The 11,932-nt window shown below is 34.6% G+C and overlaps 1 protein-coding gene across 1 annotated transcript in view; it reads left to right on the top strand.

The window, feature by feature from the left end:
• Elys (AT hook containing transcription factor 1 homolog) overlaps nt 1-3,684 on the top strand; it is a gene marked incomplete in the record, with an annotated part of 54,056 nt that extends 50,372 nt beyond the window's left edge. Inside the window, 1 exon segment of the mRNA XM_067049191.1 lies at nt 3,230-3,684. Within this exon segment, the coding sequence (XP_066905292.1) occupies nt 3,230-3,332 (103 nt within the window).
• Between the last annotated feature and the right edge of the window lie 8,248 nt (nt 3,685-11,932).

Genomic DNA, 11,932 nt, shown 5'->3' with positions numbered 1-11,932 from the left:
GGGAGGTATAGTCTCGTACAAAAGACACCCCTAACTATATACAATGTTGTTATTAAAAGAAGAAAAAAAATAAATAGATAAGAATAATGCTTCTTAATAAAAGAGGAATGTAAAATTAATAACAAAAAATAATGATGTTGGTACACTTAAATAAAACAAACAATAGCCCTCTAATAGTGAAAAGAAACAAGTCAATTTGAAAAAGGGACGAGAGAAGAAAATAGAAAAAGAAAATAATAATGAATAAATAAAATGAGTAAAAATAAAAAGTAAAATTGAAGTAGTGTGACCATGAATTAATTTTATATTTATTAAAATTTATAACAGAATGTCCTGCAGCAGTCTGGGCTTCAGTCTTCGGGTTGAGGTGAGGTTTCCCATGTTGTAGGTCACTGCTTCTTTAACTGTCAGCAACTGGGAGTGGAACTTCATGAACCGTTTTTTGATGTAATCCTCTATTAACTCCATATGTAATTCGGGTTTTTATGAATTTTTCTTATGAACCAAGGAGCATTAACTGCAATTCTTAGGACTTTATTTTGAAAAGATTGTAGTTTTTTCTTTTTGTGAAGGATGCCGCTCCCCAGACTTCACAGCCGTACATCAGCAGTGGACTGAGAATTGTTTTAAATATAAGAACAGTTGTTTCTGGTTTTAGTTTGGAATTTCTGTTTAGGATAGGATATAGCATTGCTAACCTTGCATAAGTTTGAGTTAGTTAGATGTTGATATGGTGATTCCAGGTAAGGTGGCGATCTAGGTGAATTCTTAGGTATCTTACTGTTTTACTGGCAAGATTCCATTTCACATTTTTACCTTTAAGGATTAGATCCGGTGGTTCTGGTGGGCGTCGGAGAGCAAAAACTTTTGAGTTACATTTTTCCATGTTCAGGCTAATCATCCATTTAGTGAAATATTGTTCTAGATCATTGAGGTGACTTTGCAAAGTGTTTCTAGCTATTATTATGTTATCATGTTGAGAAAACAGCTGTATCGTCAGCGAACATAGGTATAGAGGTGTGTGTGGACTGAACAATGTCTTGAAGGTAGTAGTTGAACAAAATGGGAGAAAGGACTGTACCTTGTAGGGTACCGGCATGGATTTGTCTAAGGGTTGAATTTTTGTTATTAATTCTGACTGAAAATGCTCTACCATTGAGGAATGAGCTCAGAATATTGTATAGGTGTTTTGGAGTGCCTGCTTTCTTTAGTTTATATAGGATACCTCGATCTCAGAGCTTATCGAATGCTTGTTGGAAATCTAAGAACACTACCAGGGTGTGTCTCTTTTTTTCGAATCTGCTAATTATAAATTCCAATAGTCTTGCCAGTTGGTGAGAAGTGGAATGACTGTATTGAAAATCAGGAATAATTTCGATGCTCTGAAAAAAAGAATTAAGGTGTTTTTTTATAACTGATTCCAGTAATTTTCCAAAAATGGGTAATAAACTGATTGGTCTATAGTTGCTGATTTGTTTAGCGTTCTTACCAGGCTTGTGAATTACTATGAGTTCGGCTTTCTTCCATGTATCCGGAAAGTATCCAGTACGAAGGCAACTGTTATAAATTGACGTGATAAAAACGACAGCTTTCCTGGATAACATTTTGATTGCTATGACTGGGATCAAATCAAGGCCAGGACTGACACATTAAGTTGTGTAACGCTTTCGTCTATTGGACCTGGTAATTTAGTTCTTCCTTTTATCATAATGGAAAAAGAAGGATATTTGGTTCCACCTTGCTGGCTGTATTTTTCATTTTTCTTGTCACCTTCATCCTTACAACACCTGGGTCAACACTTTTTAAGCAGATAGTCTGATGATCACTATAAGTATAATGATTACTGACCTACCAAAAGTTGTAGTAGGCAATGTTTAAGCTTATACTAGTCAGATTGACTATCAAACATAACCAGTTCTTGATTACATCAGAGTCGAGCTGTTAAGGAGAATAAAATCAATGTCTATAAAAGAAATTTGCCTCTCCTGTTTATCCATCTGCTCATGTTTGCATTAGCCTTTGAGTTCTTCGCATGGCAACATCAGTTCCTGCACAACGTTATCAAGTAAAGTATTAAATTCTTCTTGTGTCGTGCCTGGTGCTGTGTTGATACTATAGATGTAGATGTCTCTCATCTTGACCCATAGAAATACTTTTTTTTTAGTCAGTTGCATTTCTTGAATGAAAGGGTCCTTTCTAACCAAATAGCTGCTCATTGAGCATTGTCGTTTATCCATGTCCCTTGAATATCTCAATGCTATAGAAATTTAGCTATAAAAACCTTATACCCTGTGTTTATTGACTGCTTCCACAGGTTTCTGATACAGAGAGCAACTAAAGAGACCCATTTCATGCCCGCAGTTTATTCCTTCTCTTCATAGAAGTGCATTGTCCCACATTGCACATAGGATTCCTAGCAATACCCTGCCAAGTGACTTTGGGGGAAACATCTCTAGGAAGAGATATTATCCCTTACCAGATCTGTGGCCAGTACAATTGTTGATGTGGCACCATAAGCCTTTCGAAGGGATTTCACAACAGAAATATCAATGTTTTTTGCCCCTATGGATTTATTTTCAACGACAGTTAGTTCAGTGAAACCCTACATACAACTAAATGATGACTGAATCTTCCATGTGACTTTTGTTCCATGCTGCCACAGTATGGTCTAAGTAGTTCTATCTTGTCTTTCACGTTTCAATCCAACTCCAGGAAACTCCCCATGGTAGACTTCCATATTTTTTATACCTTATCACTAATATTTGTCATTGAAGTGAGCATGTTTTGGGCTCTATAATGTCATCACCTCCTTTTCTTCCTGGTCTTATCTATTTATCACTGTTCATCTGGTTGGTTTATTGAAGTATTGGTTTTACCTGGGATGGAGACCTTAGCTTGTTCCTGTCAATTAGTTATATTTGGCCTCATATTTTTTACATTCTCATTGGTCTTCTGTTGACAATCTGATTTCTTTACTTAGTATTTGGAGTGATTGCAAACTGGACTTGTTCTTAGTTCCACAATTATTTTTGGTTGATTTACCGATCATACATGATAAAAATATATTAGTTATATCCCTATTCTTTTTAAGAAAAAAATGAAGTAGAAGAAACATACATTATGAAATATTGAAGTTAAAATAAAAGGTTATTGATATTTACATATATATTCATATTTCTTAATAGTTTATTTATTGCTTTGCCCTATTCTAATGTTATCTATATTTCAGACGTAGTATTAGAAAGAAACCAGATGCTGCTGATAGTCCTTTGAAAACACCTACACGTTCCTCACTCAGGCTACAAAAGAAACCTCCAAGTGAAATTGACTAGTCCCAATGGTTGGTATGTTGTTTTGTAGCTAAATAACTAGTTGTATTTTGTTGTAAATTATTATGAATTAGTGTATTTATATAAATATTGCCTTTTTAACTATTAATTTATCTTAATCTCTTGTACACATACATTATCTCTTCGTGTATTACAATTCTCGAAGGCAAATGTTACTGTTTTTTTTTTGTTTGTTTTTTTAATCTAACTTATATAAAACTTGTTTTGATTTCAAACTGTTGATATTTGTAAAAATGCTTTTATTGTTTTATAGAATTTATCTTCTTTTATAATGTTTCTATAATTGTTATGCATATTAAACATTGTAATATAGAATAAATATGACTTTCTTTAATTTATTCTACTTATTAACTTCCCTCTCCTAATTAGTTGATTTTCAATAGTTTATGGATCATGTACAAATATATTTCATTTTTCATATCGCTTTGATGGCTGATTGTGCTGTTTTATATTTACTTGGTGTACAATATAATTAGTGTACCATAAATAGCTTATAGCTGACCACAATTACCTCATAGAAATCAGTTTAATTATAATAATAAATTCTTTATTTATTCTGGAACAGGTTGCTAAGGATATCATTACAGGAAATGCAGAGTGGGCTTTATAGCCTTTGAGTAAAAAGAGGAACAAAATAATTAACAAATAAAAATAGTGAAATAATAATAATTCATCATATTAATAACTATTGTAATGAAATAATAATATTTAATATTAATAACTTTAAAAAAAATTAAATAATAATAATTAACAAAAAATAACTTTATTTTTATAAACAGGTAATGTATGTATTTGTAAATATGATTATTGGGTATTCTAGGAGGAAATTTCAGTTACTTAAAGGAGGAATAGTCAATTATCAGCAGATTTCAAGAAAGTCTTAAGTTGTGTATCAGCTAAGATCTCACAGTAGAGCTTGATACAGCGTGTTTGATCATTTTCAGTGTTAGAAATATAAAAAGTTGATAGGAAAGATAAAATGGTGCAATAATGAAGACCAGAATCGATGAAAGGTAACGGAAAGGGCATCGACATTACTATTATGTAAGTGGAGGACACCAGTCTCCAGACATCATGGAATTATTCCAGACATCATGGAAATATTAAACCCTAACAGCTTAAAAAGACAATTAGAGTGATGCATCAGTAACTTAATGTTAATTATTTAAATGGTAACTAGTTCTGATCTGAGGACGTTGTAGACCCGATGTGTGACTGTCAATGGCCAGAGCGGAATTCTTAATAATACAGTATAAAAGTTCACCATCAAATACTTCAATTTTTTGTATAAAACAAAAACATTGCACGACAGAATCTAGAACGTGATAATAAAAAAGACTGCAGTGAATCATCGAATCCCACTATCTTTAGTTATTGATGATTCAGGCTTTATCTTTTATTTATAAAATTCTAATTGCCTATTAATTAGCCACTTGTTTGTGCTTTTGCTTTGTTATCTTTCATATGTTTTATTGTAGGTCTTATTTTTTTTTTCCTTTTCGTTTTGTGCTTTGTGTTTAAAGGTATTATTGTTATTACTTCAACATTAACACTCACATCAAATTCACACAAAAACTGTTATGCAGATAACATGGCTAGTTACAGCATGGGATTACTAAGATACATATAAATACATGACCATCCAATAGGGTTATTATGAAAGAGAAAAGAGGAGGGTACAAATATTAGGTAGAATTTTTTTGGAACTCAATCTTTCAAATATAAGAAAAATCTTCTTACTCATTGAGATTTAGTGATTGTATTGTCTACAGATAGGGTTGGAGTTTCAATATTATTGAATTGAATTTCAACACGAGATTTGATTTCCAGCATTTTTTCTTATTCAGGTGCTTCGATAAGAGCTGATTTTCTTTGTGGTCAGGGGTTTCAGGAGTGCCAATGAAATCTGGTACTGGAGTTCCACCAGGAGACAGTTATAGTGAAACAGTACATTCAGACCAATTTCGGCTGATGAGAGCATATTTAGGATTGTCTTCCAATAATTTAACTTTCTCAACAGGATTTTCATATTTGCTGAGTATCACATTTAGTGGGATGGGGAAGGATAGCCTTTTTTTTATTGTTATGATCTCCTCTTATGAAATTGTGACATGTCGTTCATTGACCAACCTACTCGCTATAATTGTCTGTTTAAAAAGTCAGATAAGTAAGGCTACCATGGAGGGCAGTAGTGGAGGGTTTGATGCCGTTTTTCAATTTCAGGCGCTTCTGGTGAGTATAGGGTTAGGAGTCAATCAGTTGGAATTTTGTCTCTTATGAATGAAAAATCTTTTATGTGGCATGCAATTATTTGCTGTACACAATAAAGATCGAATGTCATTCATGGATCCCTGGATACCTTCTTCCCAAACCTTGAGTTTTCAAAACCAGATTAATGGTCCTCCTCTAAATACCACCTCCATTGCCCTATTAATTGTTGGGTGTTGTCCTGCTTATAGCTACTCAATTTGCATGTAGGAAAGATTTAATGTCCTTGGACATGAACGAAGCCCCTCAATCTGAGTACAAAAGCTGGAGTCCTAAAGTAGCTGAAAAGGATTATCATACAATTGACCATATTAGTGGCAGAAATGGTATGGCAAGCTTGTGTAAAAGAGAAGTGTGAAAATCCATCAATGATTGTGAGAATGTAGAAGTTTAGTGTTTTTGATGGAATGGGTTCCTTAAAATCAACATTAATTTGCTTACTTGGTGACTTAGTTTTTACTGAGTTCCAGAGCTTTTCAGAGATTTAGGCTTTACTTCGGCACAAATCGGACAGTTAGTAGTTCTTTTCCTGACTTATTCAAGAGAATATGGAAGATTTTTATATTTGAGCTAATGATATTTTAACTGCTATAGCTGGTTGGCATAGAGATTGATTTAGTTAAGAAATATCGTTTTATATAATATATGTTTTGGATTTTTTCCTTCTTAGGTTTTCGTTAGCTAATAGTATTTCTAGAGCCAGATGAATAGCGTGAATTTTCTCATCTAAGTTGCTGGCCAGGCAACCAACAGGTGCCTCAACGCGAGTACACGCCTGATATTCCGTTTCCTCTTGCTCCAATGGCAGATAAGTTTATGTATATATGAAGCCATTCTTTCATTTTCCAAACAAAGTTTTCAATACAATCGTCTGAAGTTCGTTTGGCGGAGTATTCTGCTTGGAGGCTGACGATGATAGGCTTGTGTAAAAGTTTGCGGTGCAGCGAGGAATCAGGTCTTGAGCAGATGGGAACTGTTCAGGGTTCTGAAGGGACTGGGAAAACCAATACTCTTCCCTTTGATAGGGAATCGATCAATACTCGGTTTAACATTTGATAGGAATATGGTTTGTGTGGCTAGTCGTCCTGCAGCAGGTTTATATCAAACAGAATTAGATTTTATTCCACCGGATGCCTTCACTAAAGGCTAATGCAGCGAATTGTGATGGAAACCATCCTTAATTTGCTGAGTTAGCGTAACACTTGCTCCATAGTATTCCCGTTCCTTCTAAACCCTGCCTGTTCGGTAGACAAGAGATTATATCGGTCCATGTACTGTTGAAGGCGCACCAGCTCCAACCTCTCGTATGTCGTTGATAAAACACTCGTAAGTGCAATTGACCGCTAACTTGATGGATCATCTGCTGGTTTGCTTTTCTTAAGAATAGCTACGATTTCAGCCTTCCTCCTGCTTTCAGGTTACTTCTGCCATACTTCGTTGAGAAAGGCTTGACAGTGGGGCCCAGGTTTCTCAGAAGTTTATCTGGACAAGCGCTTTTTCCTTTCTTGGTGTAATAGAGCGCCATATATATCTCACTCCACGAAAATTCATTACTAAGCAGATCGTGTTCTCCCTCACGAGAACACGTTGGAATCCCAGTTGTTTTCGGTTCTTTGTATTTTATCTACGGTATAAAGTTGCTTGCTGCTGCGAAGTATTTGCATAAGAAACGTGCAGAAGTTAATCTGGTTTCACCTTTCTTGATTTGATTTTTGCGGGGGTAGGATCATTGTTTAAAGTCCAATTGCAAAAGAAAACTGATAAAGGAAGCATAATTGGCCATAATTATCTCCTTCTCCAGAAGGCCGACTTTTTGCTGAAGAATAATTCGGTTGGCAGATTTTTGAGATGTTTGGGATGTTACTGCTGCTCTATCTCGTTCCATTTCCTGGATTCCAAAAAGGCTGGTAATTTATGACCTGATCTCGGGGGATGCTCTGATGTGCAGCTTTTATTATGGCCTCAGAGATGTTCTTCAGAGATTTCTCTAGTTCATTAGTCCGCAGATAATCCTTTACGAGTTGACCTAACTTTTACCCACAGATACCGTGTGATTATAATTCCATCTGGTAGATGGTGCGTTCAAGTCTCCAAGTAGCATGCAGAGGCGATCCCATGTGTCCTCGAGCCAGTTTTGTACGCCAAGATTGTACACAAAAAAGAGGCGACGGTGTGAACTTCCTTTCCACAATATAAGTTCGACCCCTTTGAGTATGTCAATGTTTCACATCTCTGTCCTTATTGAGAACTGCACTGTTAGGTTTGACTTGGCTGCTATCATAATTCCTGACGAGCTGTGGCGGCCTGAAACTTCTGCCTGTACGATTGTGTAGATGTCAATGTTGTTCTTTTTGATATGTTGATATGCTGGAGCTCGGTTAACTTCGCATCCGTAAGTCCACCAGCGTTCCAAAAAAGGACTTCCAAGGTGGCTATGTTTGGTTTTTCTTCTTGATTGATATTCATAATGACCGTTGAAATTTGCCTTTGCCTTGCGGCGACGGTGTATACGTTCAGTGGCCATACTACCATCAGCAGTTTCCATACTACGTTCAGTGCCCATACACTATCAGCAGTTTAATGCAATGAGGACGTCGAGGGGCACGACGAGGAAGAGTATACTTCATCCCCAAACATGGTAGTAGCTTGTGGTGCTGACAAGTCCATTAATACCTAATGTATAACCAAGTGCTTGTTTTCTAGCCAATTTGGGAGCTTGAGCCCGTTGTAGCGACACCGCTATCTACCTGTCTATACTGTGTATATAATACAAGACCCGAAGAGGAAAAGGAAGGCAGTCATCTCTTCCCAATTATTGGCTTCGCTAATGTAAACTACACATATTTGGGAGTCAAAATTGACGAGTCTGCCAATTCAGTTCAGGGGAGTTTAAAAATGGCGGCCGTTCCAAAATTCAACTTTATGAACTCAAAAATGCAGTTATTTCATACCTCTTGGTTCTTGACTCATATGAAACTAGGGTTGGTACAGACACAAAAGAAACCTGTCTGCCAAGCTAGTACTGTGCTGCGCGTTATGCAGACGGGTTCCAAAATTCAACTTTATGAACTCAAAAATGCAGCTATTTCATACCTCTTGGTTCTTGACTCATATGAAACTAGGGTTGGTACAGGCACAAAAGAAACCTGTCTGCCAAGCTAGTACTGTGCCGCGCGTTGTGCAGACGTATTTCTAAATTCAACTATGGAAACTGGAAATTCGAATTTTTTCGGTTAGTTATTTATTAAATTTTTTACCCATCTAAAATTTCTGAGTTTGTACTGACATGAAAGAAACCTGTCTTCCAAGCTTGTGCAGACGGAATACAAAATTCAACTTTCAAAGTTTGTATTATATCCGGCAAGATATTTCTAGGCTATTTTATCATTTTTTTAAAAATATTTGTACGCGTTATTTAGATAAATATGCATATGAAATTAGGATTACTTAATTACTTAGACAAACAGAAAAACAAAATTGTCAAAAAATAACAATGATATATGATGTAACAATGATATGATATTAATACTAATTAAAAATTTGGTAAATATGTAAAAGTAGTTGCTAACATCTGTTATCTTCTTTGTTTAACTAAAAATTAAGCTGATGTAGGTAGTTTTTAGATATCCCCTTTAGACTCATCAGACTCGTTATTCGAAGGCGACTTCTGCACTTAATCCTTTCCAATATTCTCACATTCTTTCCTTTCATTATTAGCTAAAATATATAAGTGTATCAGGATTTCATATCCCAAAATACCAGATTTGATTGTAAATGTCCTCTTCTCATATCAAAATTTCCATCCTAAAATTTCTGCTAACAAAAAAGGGGGATTAATGGTGGTAAACATTACTCAACATTGCAGGGACGAATTTGTATATTTTAATTTTTTTTTTAGGGAACCCACTTGAAAGAAGGGACTGAAGATGTTTCATTGCCATACATTTTCATAAATAGCTGACATGAAATTTCTACATAACCTTAAGACTATTAAAAAGAAATTAGATTTCATTTCAGTTGAATTAAATTAAGCTTTAATTTGATGCCTAATAGACATCTGTACACCTAATAGTAAAAAAACGACATTTTGTTAATCTATATTGCTAATATCATGGAAACTACTACTCCTACGAAAAAACTAATAATAACTTTGTTTTTAGGACGTTAAATAAGCTTTAATTTGATGCCTAATAGACATCTGTACACCTAATAGTTGCAGAGATATAGCAGTCATAAGCAAAGCATTGTCAGAAAAACGAAAAATCGACATTTTCTGAATTGTTTTGCTAATATCATGAAAATTATTACTCTTACGAAAAAACTAGTAATAACTTTGTTTTTAGGACGTTAAATAAGCTTTAATTTGATGCCTAATAGACATATGTACACCTAATAGTTGCAGAGATATAGCCGTCATAAGCAAAACATTTTGTCTAAAAAATGAAAAATTTTGTTTTTAGGACGTTAAATAAGCTTTAATTTAAGGTCTAACATCTAATTAGAATATGTTTTGTAGTATATTCAACTTACTTCAATTGGATTTCTAACAACGATTTATTTATATAAGAAATGAAGAATTAAAAAAGTTTATGTTGGTAAATATTAAGTTTATATTGTTATTTAATAAATCGTTCAATAAAATTTAATTACTATCTAAGTTTTATTCTTATAATTTTTCTTCTAATAATGATGTTTGTTAATAAAGTACCTTTCATGTACAAAATAAAAACGAACAAACAGGAAATTAGTCTATTGAAAGACCGCAACACACCTTAATAGATAAAACTTAGCTTTTTTCGTCAAATTCCAGATTGATAAAAAATGTAATAAATAAAATGAATGATATAAATAACTAACCGTAAATAATTCGAATTTCGGGTTCCAAAGTCGAATTTTGGAATGCGTCTGCACAACGCGCGGCATAGAACAAGCTTGGCAGACAAGTTTCTATTGTGTTAGTACTAACCCTAGTTTCGTATGGGTAAAAAACAAAGAGGTATGAAATAACTGCATTTTTCAGTTTTTAAAGTTAAATTTTGAAACGCGTCTTCACAACGCGCGTTACAGTACTAGCTTGGCAGACAGATTTCTTTTGTGTCTGTACTAACCTTATTGTCATATGAGTCAAGAACCAAGAGGTATGGAATAATTGCATTTTTGAGTTCATAAAGTGGAATTTTGGAACGCGTCTGCATAACGTGCGGCACAGCACTGGCTTGGCTGACAGGTTTCTTTTGTGTCAATACTAATTCTAATTTCAGTTGCAGGCCTACCTTCTACGCCATAACCCCTGATGAAGATCTGAAATTCAGGTCGAAACGTCGGCATAAAATAAATAAATATGGTTTTGTTTATTTATATGTTCTTTGCTGACCGCACCCCCCGACAAACTTCTCCAATAACTCTAGTTTCATATGAGTCAATAACCAAGAGGTATGAAATAACCGCATTTTTGAGTACACAAAGTTGAATTTTGAAACAAAAGCTAGACAGGTTTCTTTGTATCAGTATCAACCCTAATTTCATATGAGCCAAGAACCAAGAGGTATGATTTAACTGCATTTTTTGAATTTTTGTTACTTTTTGGAACGGCCGTCATTTTTATACTCCCCTGAATTGGATTGGCAGACTCATCAATTTTGACTTCTAACTATAAGTAGTTTACATTAATGAATTCGGAAATTGGGGTGAGATAACTGCCTTTTTTTCTCACGGGCTCTTGTACTTATACTAGAGCCGCCAAAACCGGTATGGCCCGCATGATGTCTCCTCGGTGGTGCTAACTCGGGAACTACTACTGTTATCAGGCAAACGCCGTATATTAATATTTGTACTATTCCTCATTTGTACTTGAATTTCACAAATGTAACAACAATATAAGATATTTTTCAATATTTATAAATGTATCATTTGAATTAGTTTAGATTACAATAGAATCTTCTGATCCACTTAAAGCAAATGTCTTACACATTGCATCTCTCCATGGCGTCTAATAGTCCGAGAAAAATAAATTAGGGTAACTGTTAATTTTTTTTTATTAGAATATCTTTATTGAAATTTACAACTGTATGTTATATAATACATTAAGTAAATTTGATCTTAGTTAAAATGGAGTGTTACAGGCGTGTAGAGAAACTACCATTTGGTAGCACTCTAATAACATTTTACATTAGCAGGTCTCGCGGCCATCTTCTTTTCAGGTGCCTCGGTCAGGAATGGAAGAGGATACAAGGTTAGAAACTAGGGAGTTTGAGTGGTTTCTGTTGATTTAGGTGCGAATTTCCGCTTTATGGAATTGCCCACCTTGAAAGGCA

The sequence above is a fragment of the Halyomorpha halys genome, unplaced genomic scaffold, assembly GCF_000696795.3.
Source record: "Halyomorpha halys isolate HHAL.00 unplaced genomic scaffold, Hhal_1.1 Scaffold676.1, whole genome shotgun sequence".
NCBI lineage: Eukaryota > Metazoa > Arthropoda > Insecta > Hemiptera > Pentatomidae > Halyomorpha > Halyomorpha halys.
This window is presented reverse-complemented; position numbering and strand designations above follow the sequence as displayed.